This window comes from Drosophila albomicans, chromosome 2L, assembly GCF_009650485.2.
Source record: "Drosophila albomicans strain 15112-1751.03 chromosome 2L, ASM965048v2, whole genome shotgun sequence".
In the NCBI taxonomy this organism is placed as follows: domain Eukaryota; kingdom Metazoa; phylum Arthropoda; class Insecta; order Diptera; family Drosophilidae; genus Drosophila; species Drosophila albomicans.
In genome coordinates, this window is record NC_047628.2 from 11,890,407 (window position 1) to 11,905,920 (window position 15,514).

The window sequence follows — 15,514 nt, forward strand, 5'->3', positions numbered from 1 at the left end:
GAAACATCGCAAATCGAAAGTACGCGATATTTTCCAGTGCTAGTCATGGTTCAATTTCTAACTGATACAAAACAGAACCATTTGATAAAAAGAAATATGTGTGAACATAAAATTTTATGAACAATTTAAATACTAGACTAGGCATATTAAAAATGTACCAATATGAAAAAAAAGCTATCCAATGTACCAACGCATAAAAAATGTACCAGTTTTGCTACATTTGTACGAAAAATGGCAACCGTGGTTAGCAATTGCTTTGTGCTGTTAACGAGCATTTGCTAAGGCAATGTACACTGTTATTAGCGTGGACATTTTTAACAGCAACTACGTTTGAAATTGTACATGGTACATTTGGTACATTTGACCACAACAGATTTACAAAACTTCTAGGACGAAAATTGAAATACAACTCGGTCTGCACAGAAGGTAAATTGGCATTGTTTTAACGAACTTTACGTCTTAAATTTGTTGAGGAATTAATTCGGAATTAACGAAAATATTGTTCATATACATTAAGCCACTTTAAAATCAGCTGTTTATTTCGGAAATTACAATAACAACAGAACAATATTAATTGGCTGAAAGGCTTTTGCCGTTTTGATCTTAGCTTATATAGTTAACAGTTTTTACTTGCCAGTCTGTAATGATTTGTAAGTACCATAAAAACTGTGATTTTTTAAAACTTGTCAGTTGCTTTGCTCTTCCTAAAGTCTATTGTCTTTTTTGACAATTGTGTTGTCCCTTGTTTTGCAACGTTATTAATTTCTGTAGCATGAGGTCGGGTCGGGGCCTTCGTTAAGATGAATGTTATTTAACATATTTGTTTTTGTAGCTATTAAAGATTCTTTTTCTAAAATATACGAAATACAAAATAACATTTTCCAAAATTTCAATTGCATTAAACTGCTGTTAATAGCTTTATTGTTAGCATGGACTCCTTTAACATTGCTGATGACAGCTCACTTAAGAGTGATGTTAACAGCATGTACTAAAAATGTCCTCAACTTGCTTTTCCCCTACGATTTACAGCTGTTAACTATTGCGGCGACTGTTAAGGCCATTTGCAAGTAATGTATTTAAAGCTGTCTTTCAATATTCAAAAACGAATACGATTATTAGCCCTGAATTTACAATTGCATGCTGCAAAATCAAAAAAATTTAATATTTTTGTTCGCATATTAAACGTAAATTGATTTAACTAACAATACGCTTAGTGAATTTAAAAGAATTTTATATAAATCTTTAATAAACTAACACTTCAGCTTGCAAATTAATAAAATCAGTTACAAAACAAAAAAAAAAGCAAGTAAATATTTGTAAATATATTGTATTACAATCTAATAACAAATACAAAATTCAAGTAAATGTTTGCATTGCTTAAAAAATGAATTTCAATCGAAGTCAAAGTTACTAAAGCAATTGTTTCACTTCACTTTCTGAATTGTTCAAATTTTTCGGCATTTCTTCATCAATTTTTGTTTGGCTTTTAAAAATTGAATGCACAACAAGCGATGGTATCGACTGTGCAATATCCTGTAGCTATTTATTAAATAAAAGACAGTTGTTGACAATTTTATGTCTTAGACTTTGCTTAACTTTACAGTACTCCGATTTTTTTGTGTCGCTCGCATCTTCGACTAGAAGAGGGTATGATAATGCAAAACAAATCGAGAACTCTATGCTAGAGTCACATGAAATTTATTCCATTGGCGTCGAAGTTCATTTGAGTGTCATAAATCAGCTGCCCACGCAAATGGCAGGCAGTATTGGAGTAGGACGAAGATTGGGATTGCAAATAGGGAAAGGGAATATTAGACCAAGGGATTGAAGACGTCGTCGACTCTGACTCTGACTCCGATGACAACGACAACGACAAAGTGTGTGTGCAAAGTGGGCGGACTTGGGAAAGGCAACGGCAATGGCAACTTTCGTTGCACGTGCTACGTGCCACAACAAACTGCAACTTGGTCACGACTCAATGCCAGCGACATGGCTGGCGACATCGACAATCGTGCCACACTTTTCTGTTTGTCTCGTCGAAATGTTATGGGGGAAATCCTGTTGAGCACTCGGCCAAAAAGGAAACGTGGGGAATCCCAATGATGGACAACAAAAACAATTCGCCAAGCGACTTTTCTAATATTTCACGTTGCGAAATCAATTTAAACAGCAGAAAAATACCGCGGATTATGGCAGTCATGACAAAAAGTTGCCAAAGAGATAGAGAGATAGAGAATAAGGCGGAAATATGAAGAGGACAAATTGGTAGTAAGCACAAAGATGAAGATACGTAGTTTTGGTGGCAATTTGAAATAGGGTCGAAAAGCGTAAAAATAAGTATGGGAAAAAACATTCTAATCTTAAAAAGAATATTCAAACATGAATTTCACCTTAGAAAAATTTATTTTCAGTTTGAAATTTTGCTGCAATAAGTAAGATAAATATTTATAGTATGCTTATTTTAAATTGGAACTAATATTTAACATAGCTAATAATAAAGTTCTGCATTATTATTTATGTAACGTAACGCATTCTTAACTATCTTTTGTATTAATTCTAAATCTATGTTCGCTTTTTCTATTCTTCAATTTTCTAATTTTGCTCGTTGGTTTTAAACGAATTTGTTTATGTTTATGAAACCTATAATATATTTTGTTTTTTATTTCTACGTCTTTCTTAAAGTTCTCTGAACTGTGTTGCGAATCTATGTTTTTAATTTCTGAGTTCTGAACTTTCCAAAAAATTATATTTGGACCCTTTTTCTTTTATTTTAATGGTATGAAATAAAGGGTTTTATTTATAAAGGTTTATAAAGGGTTTATTATTCTTCTTTTTTCCGTTCTATAGTTTCTGTAATCTAATGATTAGGACGAATAATATGCTGATATGTTTTGCAAGTGTTTTTTAAGATTACAATTTTTCTTACTTATGTTATGTGAATCTCTTGAGGTTTCTCCCTTTAGAAGTTCGCTCCATTATCATGTTGTATGTTTAGAATATCCTGGTATAATTAATTTTGTTCTTTCCGGGTATAATATTTTTGCCTTTTTTGCTTACATTTGTACTTCAAGTTCCAAATTATTTACTATTTTCGATGCCTTTTACGGTGATGGAAAGTGATTCTGCCTGCTTAAGAATAGTTTCTTCTATGCCTCGATGAACCTCATTGGGGTAAGATTATTCGATTTGTCTAATATTTTCAATTTTCAATTGGAAACCATGTGGTTTTTCATTTGATTGAATATTTTCAGCAGATTTGCTAATTATGTTGTCATGCATTCAGGTATTAATTGAGATTCAAATGTTCAACTTGAGTTCAACATCCTCATACATTGTAATATGTTTCATGTAAGGTTTGCCAAATAATGATTAAGAGACACCAGCACGTCAGTGATTTTGGATTCACTTTTCAATAATGATTTATTCATGAATTGTCAGGCTGATCTTAGCCTATGTACATTGCTTTCGACTTGGACTGGTGCTTCTCTTTCTGGTTTCATTTGGTTAACCTTTGCTCTGTTTTATTACCCAGTTGTTCCTGGATTTGGGGGTACAGTTCTCTTCTAAATTCGTTCAATCTTGCTATGTCCGCATTTCGACATTTTGTCAGCATTGTTGTTAACTCATGTACATATATTATGTACAACAAGAATATGCTCTGATAAGGCATATTAGCGAGAGAGAGAGAGAGAGTATTCTGTGTAAATTAATTGAAGTCCTTCTTTAAGGATTGATTTAAGACGCGATAATGCGAATGAGAAAACTTGGGATTTGCGAGGCTATGACCGTCACGATTTATTTCCAAAATGCAACTAACTGTCAAGTGCATAAATTCGTATAACGAAAGCTAGCCGTATGCCCTGAAAGTGCTGACCCGGCTGCCCGTGCAGAATGGTTTTGGAATTTTCTTTCTGTTTTGTTTTGTGTTCTGATAATTGCAAAAATTAATAAATTCGTACGCAAAACCAAACAAGTAAGAAAGTTACAGTCGAGTGTGCTTGACTGTGAGATACCCGCTACCCATTTTTAATAAAGGCAAAATATTGCGGTATCATTTTCAAAATATGCAGAAAATACTAAAAATATACCAAATGATATGTTTGGTATATCGATATAGTACACCATTCAAAATATACCATAGACGGCACAATGTACCAGATTGTCGACCAAAGCAACTCAGACCCCTAGTAAGTAGGCGTTTTTGCCCATACAAAAGTATTTCCTTAATAACTTCCACAATTTTTATCTGATCGCAACCAAATTTTCAGGAATCATAACTACTATAGTAATTATTGTATATACCAAAATTCGTAACTCTAACTTTATTATTATTATTATTAAATTAGGCTATTTTCGAGTTTTTTGATTTGCGGGGCGGAAGTGGGCGTGGCAAAAATTTGAAACAAACTTGATCTGCGTGCAAACATAACAAATGCTGTCGAAAAATTTTATAGCTCTATCTCTTATAGTCTCTGAGATCCAGTGTTTCATACGGACGGACGGACAGACACACAGACGGACATGGCTATATCATCTCGGCTGTTGACCCTGATCAAGAATATATATACTTTATAGGGTCGGAGATGCCTCCTTCTACCGTATGTAACAGGTAGAAGGAGGCATCTCCGACCCTATTTCCTGCCGGCACAAAGTTATAATACCCGTATAAAAATGAACGAATTTATATATTTTATCGTAAAACAGAACAAGTTTCTAATATCAATCTTAGCTCTAAAAATAGAGCTAATACAAAGCTTTAAGAATAACCTTCACTTATTTTTAAAATTGTTTTAGTTTACTATATGTTTTTTTTTAACTGTAAAGATGGTCGCACGCGACATTTACCAGAGAATTACCCATTTGTATAAATTAATTGAATTAGTTAGATGAATACCGATTAGTTTCTCGAACTTTGTTCAAAAGTAAAATACGATTGAGGATTAAAGTTTGGTTTGTTTATTAATGAAACGAAGCGATCTGTTTGTTTCAAAGACAATTTCAAGGCCAAAGCTAAGTGCTATAATTTTGTTATTATAAAAGCTTCTTCGAATGCGAGACTTATGGTCTCGCAATTGTCTCATAGCCGCCGCTCAAATATGCAGCGATTGCCATCTATGCAACGACATCCGGCCCAATTCTTATTCAGCACTCGTGGCTGGTGTCGTTTTCAGTTCAACATTTTTACGTTGTTTCTTTCAAAGTTTGTCCTTTATTTTCTTATAAGTATGGTCGAATGAACTTTATTTACACTGTTTGCTGGTTAGTTTTCGTAAGTATTTGTATATATGTACTTTCACTTTTTTATTTGGTCGGATCTTCTAAGTACTTATAGATGTATGTACTTTCACTTTTGTATTCGTTTTATTCCATAACCAAGATGAAAGGACTGAAGCGTTTGTGATGAAGCTGACTTATGTTGCTGATAGAATTTGTGTTTTTTCCTTTGGGTACTCAAGAGTATGTTAGGTAGGAGCTTGTAGTTGTGAAGTTGCCAATGGAGCTTGATCGTTCTCAGTTTTAGTTGTGGTCCCTTAACTACGAGGTCTCTACGCCCTGTGAGTATTCTGTTGAGATACACTTTAAGATCGATTACTTTGCTTACTTGTGATATTGTTTTAATAGTTGAATATGTGAACATGCTACAAAGTACCTAAATAAACTAAGCTACAATTTGAATAATTGAATACATTTTTCTATAAATAACATTGCAAACTTAGATGAAAAATACAACACTTAACATAGAATATAATAGGAATGCTGAAGTGAATACTGTATTGCAATATATTACGTGTGCTTAATAAATCGTATACATTTAAATCTTTAACTTGTGATATTCTCTGGTTGTCTAAATATAAAGTTTTATTTTAAAATAAAGTCTTCTTTGTATTGCAAGAAGTTAATTTAAGTGTTGAAGACTGAAGTGAATGAAATTAAAATGGCAAAAAGTATATAATCATTATTAAGAGAAACATTTAGTAAGTGAGCAATAAAATTAACTTTAGCTTGATACAAGTTGAAGTTAGATGCGAGTGCTTAGCTGCTGGAGAACTGCGTATGGATTAGGAGCAGGACATGGCTATTATGGTGGCTTGTTTGCCAGCAAACTAAACTCATGGCGGATATGACGATGATGCTGATGATTTCCGCAAACAAATATTTCGTTTGTTGAGCCAACAAGCAGCAGCACCAAGGACCAGCGAGTGGGCGTGGGAAAGAGAAGGAGCATAGAAGAGGCAGCGAAAAAAAAGCCAGGTGTAAACTAGCTGCACATTCGCACATCCTTTATTGTTGTTGCTGCTGTTGCATGTGAGTGGGAATGCGAATGCGTATCCTTGTTATCCTCGTATCCTTCCATTATTACGTGTGTGTGCAAACGTCGGTGTGTTGACGTGTCGTGGCTTTTGTTTGCGGCGGCGACTGGAAACGAGCTCAGTGGGTTAAATGGAAGCATTGCCAAAACGACGCGCTCCGTTTTAGTTATGCAAATGCAACAGCCAAAAGCAAAACAGCAAGGCAGAAAAGCAGCAAATGCAAATGGGTTAGGCGCATTCACGTCCGCAACAAATGTGGCCACAATCTAAACAAAACGAAACGAAACAAAACAAAACAAAGCTACAACAAAAATTAAGCGCACAAAAAATGGTTTATAGTATGCCAACAACAACAACAACAGAACAGAACACACAAAAAAAAAAAAAAGAAAAACAAGAGAAGGACTCTCGCATGAAAGCTGCTGCCTCGTCTGCTGCTCGTCGTCCTTTTGAACACAGTTTGTTCCTGTTTCCTTCCTGCGCTTGACACTTGCGGATTTAGTACTTCATTTGCAACAACATCGTGATGGAATGAGCACGAGAGCTGAGAGCTGAGCACCCGAGGATGGGGCAAGGTTAACCAGACCAAATGAATACTTCTGCGTCAAAATATGTAGGTGGATAGTGGATACTAGATTGTGGATAGCAGGTGTAGGCCAACTTGTTGTTGTTGTAGTGCAAGTTGTAGCTGTAGTTGGATTTGTTTTCACACATAGTCTAAAGCTAACAGAAGCTACCTCAGATCTCAGGAGAATTGTATGATATTCTGCTTGTTGTTCTGGAAACACTTTCACAAACAAGTTCTGGAATACGTAAGTACCATTATAAGTATCCGCGATATGTTATATTAAATAACGGTTTTTATAGGTTAGTTAAAAAGTTAGATTATTGATTTACTTGACTTACCATTTGCAATAGACTTTTCTGCAAGGATATGTGATCAATAAGTGATCAGCAAATTCTGTTTATTTATTTATAAAACATGGTTGATTAAGCTTGCTTCACAAATTAAATTAAATTAATTCGTCAAAGTAATGCTTGAAAATGTAACTATATATAGACATATATCATATTATATAAGATGGTAAGATAAGATCATTCTTATAGACTGAGATCTACATATATATTAAGTTACGCAGATAGACCGACTATATTACATACGTTTCATATATTACATAGTTTATATCCCTTAATACTGTTAGTATACTAACATATACGTATACGTATTAAATAAAGTCACTGGTATATTGACAATACATATGTTTTTGACTTTGAAAATTTCTTAGGAAAAATGTGCGCATTTAAGAAACTGTGTCACAAAACCTCTATAGGGAGGGCAACTGGCGTCGAGTATATGAAAAAATGCAAACTCATCCTACCAATCATGGAATACTTGGCACCATCTGTAACTGCTCCCCGACCACCCCCTCGCCATCTGCTATCCCCTCCAGCCCTCACCCTGTCTAGACTGAGTGTTGAGAGAAAACAGGCAAGCAGAATCAAACAACGATTGAGTTGATGTATAGCGCTCTCTTATACTGAAGACAATACCCGATCAGCTGCTCAGAGCTCAGCATACAAAGAGTAGCAGTCTTCTGCATTGCACAAGCCATGTGAATCATCTCAAATACCAGGCGAACATACAAGAGTAGCAAGTGGATCTAAGCAAATAAGATAATATCAACGAAGAATGCTGTAATCCACTCAAAATGCATCTCGCTGCTCTGTGGATCGCGCAGGTGGCTTTTTGTGTTGCTGCTTTCTGATAATTTTTGCTCGTCTACTATTTCACTTTTCCGCTGTTTCGATGCCTTCAATTCTCCAACGACAACAACTAACTATTACTAATAGTACTTTTACAACAACATCAAATGTCGTCCTAAACAGAAAGTCGAAGAGATCGGCTAAAATACCAAGCTAACATAATAAAGTAGCAGGTGGATTAGCCGAACATACAGAGGAAAAACTGCTCAGAAAACACTTATTCTCTCAGAGCGTAATGTGGATCCCAAGAGCGGGTCATAATATTCCCCAATTACATTAATAAACACGTGGCGCAAGTTACTTTCTGAACTGCTGCTTGCTGCTGATTTCTGTTCGCCTGGTATTTCACTCGATGATTTCGTACTTTTTCGAATTTTTAAGGTACACTTCTATAGATCATTATCAAATAAAAGTCTAATATATTTTTTGTTTATTATTTATTTTAAAATATTCTTCTCCCAATAAAAATGTACAAATTTGTATTAACATAATAAAAGACAATTAAATTCAGCATAATCATTTTTGAATTTTTATTTATAATATCGTAATTATTTTGCTTTCAATGACATTTTGAAAGTTATACAAATAATTTTACATACAATTTCAGTAACAATTAGTTTTTATATGTATATAACAATAAAACTAAAGAATAGCATACATTCAATGTAAGCTCATAATGATTCAACATGCTTATCTAGTCTTAGGACTCTCTTTACCTATAATAGAGAATGGTTAAGATAATCGAAATTAGTAATTTATAATATTGTTAAAATAAAATATTAAAGTTAAAGTTCATGTATTTTAAGAAAGACCAAAATAAATATCTGTTATTATATCAATCACCTATTACAAAGTATTTTAAATTGATGTTAAAAATAAACTTCACAAAATATGATTTATTTTTACATTTAATTTCGAGTCACGAAAATTGCGGGAGCAGGCAAAGGCAGCGCCATCTGTCAGGCAAAAGCCATACTACGGAGGATATTCTCTTAAGCTACGCAATTTGCCAGGTATTCCGCTCATAATTTGAACAGTCTATTAAGTATTATTTGGACAGTTGTAATTTATGTGACTGCCCTCGGCAATTTGCACGCTCGAATCGCAGCAAAGGGACTCTCTACCAGTATCACAGTATCACGAGTATAGAATGTGTGACACATGATGTCTGCTAATAAGCTTGTCGCTGTAATCAGTGCGCATAAGTCAAAGGCCACAGTGCTGCTTGTAAAAGAGGAGTACTACAGTAGAGTGGAGGGAGAAGGAATCTTAGTGGAAAACTAACGAGAAGCAAGAACGCAAATTGCCAATTATGGCAAGAAAGTGCACGCATTTGCTTATTTATGGCACGAACGATTGTTTGATATATTTATGACAATCGCTCTCGCTCGCTCGCTCTCACTCATTTTTGTGTGTGTGTTACCTGTAACCCTGGTCAAAAGTGCGCAAGGGTAAGGAACCAGGGGCGGGGCAGAGGAGGGGCAACAAAAGGATGAGAGCTTGAAATTGTTGTACGTGCCGTTGCTGAATTTAATGTGGCTTGGCATGACAACAATTTATGCTGCTCGCAGTCAGGAAGAAGAAAGGCAGGCAGACAGTCAGGCATCCTGCCAGCCAGCATATGCATGCCATATCATTCGCATAGCCAGCCAAAAAACGAGGGGAGCAGTTGGGGAAGCGGGGGCGCCTGGCTTAATGGGGAATCATATTTTTTGTATGCTGGTTCGACTGGCAGTTTATAAGCATTTAAGCGGCTTAACTCGCCGCCTGACTTATCGCATTGTCATCAATTTGGTTAAGTAGATTTTTCTCCCCAAAATTGTTAGTACTACTTTCACATTACAGGACTCGCCCTGACATTCTCCAGCTCCAGTTTCAGCTCCGGCTTCGGCTCTGGCTTCTGCTCCCTTTGCCTGTGCCTGTGCCACGTTGATTGAAAATTTGCACGCTCCATTGGGCGCATGGAAGGACATCTAATTATTGCATTGATTGAAAATTTCGATGGAGCAATGGCAACCGTGAAATGGGCCAACAGAATCGAGGCTCTCTTCTGTTGCAAAGGGAACAAAACGAGAGGAACTGTTGTACATAATCAATCACGTTTTATCAAGGATAATTGTTTGTCGCCGGCGCGTTTCCTGCGCGTTGCATAAATTGAGTACAGAGCGAGAAACAATTAACTCCTTTCCGGATTAAATCTACATAATAAAGAAAATATTCTTGCTCTTTAGTAATAATTGATTTTCTTTTGTCAAATTTGTGATTTCAAAGAAGTGCAAGTTCATTTTAGTTTTTAATGAAAAATAAAGAAATAAATATATTTATTGAATATTAAATTACTAGTATCCTAATGATGCCTCAAGAACCAAACATAAATTCTAAACTGAATGACATTTTTGGCAATTTTTTTTTCAGTGTAACTCCCAATCTGTATGGGATTGATGTCGAAGTTGGTTTAATATCATATTCAATGCTTATTATTTGCGCTCGATTGCCTTTGTATGCGTCTGAAGAGTGTACACTCGATGCTTGTACATTTAGCCTATTATCCGCGAACTTAAATAAACACCTCTAGAGACAATGCAAGGCCTCTCAATTGTAATTGAATTGAATACATTTTACAATGCAAACACGCACACAAATGGAAGTACAAATAATGGAACTCAACACTCTCAAGTCAAAATGCCAAAATTATTTGTGGTTACTAAAGTATTTATGAGCAAACGTCAAGCATTCGACTTGAATTTGGTGCAGAAAAGCTTAAATTGCTTTAAAGGAGACCCTCAAAATAGGAAAATGAGGAAGAAAAATAAATAAAATATAATGGATACTTGGCTTACTTTACTCTTTAAACAAATCACACTTTTTATTAAATTTACGAAAAGAAGCAACAGAATAATTAAATAATTAATAAATATAGAACTAGTTCAATTGAGAACAGCAACTGGTCTGTTTGCTATGCTCACGCCACCTAACGGACGTTTGCCGCACTCTGTCGCTCTGAAATATTTAGACAGTGAGGAGAGAAAGGGATGGATAGCTGTTAATCGTGTGCACGTCTTTATATATCTTATGCTGCACTTTGCTATGTATTCAATTTACTTGAATGTTTGTGGTCGCATTGCATTCTAAACATTTAATCGTAACGGTAGGAATATTATGCAAATAGCTGCGAAAACGGAAAAAGGACCCCTGGGGATTGAGTTAACATTCCGCACTCAGCGGCCATTATGACACACAAACACACACAAACAGCTTAGCAACGAATTGACGAGGTGCACACACACACACACATAAATAGGATCTTTTGTGTGTGTAAATTGTGCTGGGCACATAAAAAGTGTGCAACATAAGCAATAAGGATTGAGGATTCAGATTTGGAATCGACATCGGAATCGGAAATATCGTCACATTTGCTTACTTGAGCTTGTTTGTTGAATTGAAATTGCTTAATTTACCAGATAATTTGGCACACAAACACACACATACGCATACGCAAACACACACCGACACACATTTGCACGCAAATAAACGTTAGGAAATAAACGTAATTAGCTCGCTTACGTTTTCGTTTTTGTTTAGACATTTGCTTTTGTGGTTTACGTAGCAACGTGTCTTCTTCTTTCTGCTCCTCATATTCCCAACCCCATTCGGGATGTTGTTTGCTTGCAATTTATGGAACTGAGTGCGGACTGCATTGTGTTTGACTTCAACTATTTAACTTTTCCTCTTCCGCTTGCGCTCTATTGTTTGTTCACTTAAGCTCAACAGCTCCCACAGTCAAGCTAAAGTTCAATGGGGTTCATTCGCTTGCCCAGCCTGGCCACACTACAGATTATTGCTTCTTCTTTGCAGTTGGCCTTAAGCTGCACAAGCTCAGAAGGACTTTCGTCCACTCTCTGTTAAGAGCTTGCTCGAAGTTAAACATGAAAGAACTAGCTAAGTAGTCGATAGCGATCACTTGAACAATTGAAACTACGTAGACGATTCTTATATTGTTAATTTTGTTGATTTTATTTTGGCATAGACACTAATTAAAACTAAAGTCCACAGTCATAAACACATTCACCGAAATATTAACTAGCAATTACTTTTTGTCGAACTTAACGAGACGCATATCGTCGCCAACAGTCTCCAGATCCTCAGGGTCACGTCGGAATCTATAGGTGCCCACATCCTTGTCCGCCGATTCGGGCAACTTAACCTTTATGCCCTTGTACTCGAATTGCCCCTCTCGCTTATCCGGCACCTCCAACATTTGTTCCTTTTTGTACTCGATATCGTTGCCTATGTCAAGCGGTGCGCCCGAGGGATTTTGTATGGTCGGTCCATCCTCATCATATTCGGCATTTTTCCATCCATCGATTTCAATAGGCACAATCGGCATTCCATCCTTATCCAAAATAGTCACACTCTCCCCAGCACTTGCTGCTGGTGACTCCGTTTCCGTTTCAACAGGTGTGGCAGGATCGGTAGCATCATTGGGGGAGGAGAATTCACTCACCTCACACGAAAGTTTGGTAGTTAGAAAATTTCGCGTAAACTCATCGTCACCTTTTGCCAGCTCATGAATATTTATATCCGACACTGAAACTTCATTTATTGGCTTTGAACGGTATTTGGCAGTTGTAACCAGATTGGCTCGAAAAGTATAACTCGAATAAATAACTCGCGATAGCAAGATATTTCTGCGAAGCATGCACAAATTTCTAAACATTTTAGGATCGTTTTTCAATTGTTTGTTTTATGAGAATCACAAGAAATAAGTTGATAATTTTAGTTTATATAATGTTAGATGACCGGAGCTCATGAAATTCCGAAAATGTATAATAATATGATATTTAGAATCAAGCAAATGACACTACAGCCAAAGTAATGACGATTTCAGCGTCTACTTCGAGTAAAATAAAGAAATTTCAACAATGAAGTAACGATTTTTTTATGATGTTCAATTAAAAAAATAATGTCATATATCAAATAATCACATGGTGTTTGCAATGTTAAATATAACATTTGACTAACAAGTTATTTAAAATCTGTTTTATATTTTCGAGCCTAAAGTGTTTACTTTAAAGTATTGACAAGTGTAAAAAGGAAGTCAATTCCTATTTGAAATTTCTCGAATAAAAATGAATATTCAAAATTTGTATTCATTTATGATGTGCAGGTTTCATATGAAATGTATTTTGCAATCTTAAATTAACAATTGTTTGAAATATCACAAACAAAAACTTATCTGTGATTTATCCTTTTTTCGAGTTCTAAGCTAAATATTTGGGAATTTTTGAAGACTTTAAGAATACACAAGCATTCACTTGACTACATGAATATGCAACTGTGTCAAATTTAAAAGAACTGGGTACAGCAATTTCCTAGTCGAGCACTCTCGAGTGCCATCCACAGGACTAGTGATTTATGTCCTGGCAGTGCTTGCTGGTTAACAGCGGCCTAAAATATGCGGCGACGCCATTGACATGAATCTTTTTAAGCTACCTCAGGTCGTTAGTATAAGATATGTACTATGTACAAAGATCTTTGCATAATGGACTTTAATGGCGAGGCCAAAGGATTTGGTTAAGGCAAATGTAAATACAATATGTAGAGAAATTACCTGAGCTCCAGACTAGATCATCATTAGTCAACAATTGTCAGCGTCTTCGTTTCGCCGCACGGCCCGATTTGATGCTGCTAGCCTTACGTTTTCCAGTTGGTTCATCAAGCTCCTCATCCGGCTCCTGTTTGCCAGTTCGCACTTCGCGATTCACTTTATAGGCAGCAGTCATGCGTTTTATGTTCTTCTTGTGCACAATGTCGTGGTTGACAATGCGGTGCGGATAATCCTTGCCCAGCACACAGCCATAATCCCGCTGTGCGCTCAGTGTTGCCTTCCACGGTTCAAAGATGCAGTTGGCCGGATATTTTGCCAACTCCGGCACATATTTTCTGATGTACGCGCCCGTTGGATCGGTTTTCTTGCCAAACGCCACCGGGCTATAGACACGAAAGTATTGGTAAAAGAATGCCGATGCCGAGAGCCACATCCAATTGCCTGCATTGAGTGCCCAGTCCTGATCCAGCAGCAGCTGCTCAAAAACACGTTGTCCCTCCTCCCAGCTAATCCACAAATCGCCGCGTGTCAGAAAACACGCAACTGCGTGGCGTGCCAAATGATGTATCCAGCCCTCTTGACGTAGTTGTCGCATTATGGCATCTATGAACGGATAGCCAGTTCGTCCATGTGTCCATGCTGCCAAATGATCCGGCTGCTCGTTCCATGCTATTTGAATGCAATACGCATTGCCCAGCATGCGATCGAAGTTGGGTTCAGCGGCTGCAGCCGTATAATAGAATTCTCGCCACAGCAATTGGCCCACCAAGGAAACTGGTGGCTTCGAGTGCTTGGGGTGCCGGGCAAGAATTCCTTTGAGTCGCTCGTAGAGCAATCGTGCGCTTAAACAGCCGAATTTCAAGTAAGGACTGAGCACTGTGGTGCTGGGCTCAAGAGAATTTGGCGACGTTTTGGGCTTCTCAAAGCTGGCCACCCATTGTTCATCTCTAAGCGAGGCTTCCAATCGACGCAGTGCCTCCGTTTCGCCTGTAGAAGTTACTTTAGTCTTTGATTGGAATTGACATTTGTAACTCAAAACTTACCACCGGGAAATTTATTGTCGCCCAGTTCATCGGGTCGCTTCACCAATTGCTCCAACGTTGGACAGTCGTAGACACTTGCATCTGCCAATTCAAGTGCATCCTCTGATGGCTGTACTTCCTCAGGCAGCTTTTCTGGCTTTTCACGTACTTTGGGCAATTTCAACTGATCCACGATGCCTAAAAACTTTTGATATGTTATAGGGGCCTTGCCTAGGTTGCGTGCCATAACCACTTCAGGATTGTAAATGGTATGTGAGCAGTGTGTATCCACGTGCACCTGATGCACTGCAGCCAGCTTCTGCACAGCAGCATCACGTTGCACAGCGTAAGGTTCAATATCTGATTCGTATGTCAACAATTCCACATTCCAGCGCTCGAAGAGTTTGGGAAAGAGCTCCACAGGTTTGCCACGCACTACATATAGACGAGAATTTAGTTCGCGCAGCTGATTGTCCAGATCACTGAGTGATTGTTGAAGAAATCGCCAGCGATTTGCCCCTACTTGCAGCCAGTCGAGTATGCCGGGATCCAACAGGAATATTGGGCGCACGCTGTATTTATGTGGCGCAGTGCGAGCAACATCGAAAACTTGCAATAGTGCTGGATTATCGTGTACACGCAGTCCTTTACGAAACCAGTGCACAAGCGTGCGACGTTGTGTTGATTTGCTTTCTATTTCAATGCTCATTTTTCGCCAGTCAAAAAATTAACAATTTACCGTTTTTAATAAAAACATCTGTGACCGCCTGACCGTGCAGCGCTGCCAACTCGTTCGTAACTCGCATACC

General features: G+C 37.2%; 2 protein-coding genes across 2 annotated transcripts; both read right to left on the minus strand.

Moving 5' to 3' along the window:
- Positions 1-8,588: 8,588 nt before the first annotated feature.
- Positions 8,589-15,456, minus strand: LOC117564036 (cryptochrome-2). Its single transcript, XM_034242640.2, has 3 exons — positions 14,727-15,456; positions 13,687-14,670; positions 8,589-8,791 (listed from the first exon to the last, which is right to left on the minus strand). The coding sequence occupies exons 1-2, from the start codon at positions 15,412-15,414 to the stop codon at positions 13,724-13,726; spliced, it is 1,635 nt and encodes a 544-aa protein (XP_034098531.2). The 5' UTR covers positions 15,415-15,456; the 3' UTR covers positions 8,589-8,791; positions 13,687-13,723.
- On the minus strand, positions 12,063-12,911 carry LOC117564039 (uncharacterized). Its single transcript, XM_034242643.2, has one exon. The coding sequence runs from the start codon at positions 12,790-12,792 to the stop codon at positions 12,163-12,165; it is 630 nt and encodes a 209-aa protein (XP_034098534.2). The 5' UTR covers positions 12,793-12,911; the 3' UTR covers positions 12,063-12,162.
- Positions 15,457-15,514: the final 58 nt, after the last annotated feature.

Excerpts from the sequence above, each read along its gene's own strand:
- LOC117564039 (XM_034242643.2), bottom strand. The coding sequence starts at position 12,792 with ATGTTTAGAAATTTGTGCATGCTTCGCAGAAATATCTTGCTATCGCGA.
- LOC117564036 (XM_034242640.2), bottom strand. The coding sequence starts at position 15,414 with ATGAGCATTGAAATAGAAAGCAAATCAACACAACGTCGCACGCTTGTG. Across the intron at positions 14,671-14,726 it reads CGACAATAAATTTCCCGGTG|GCGAAACGGAGGCACTGCGT; the intron begins GTAAGTTTTGAG and ends TAACTTCTACAG.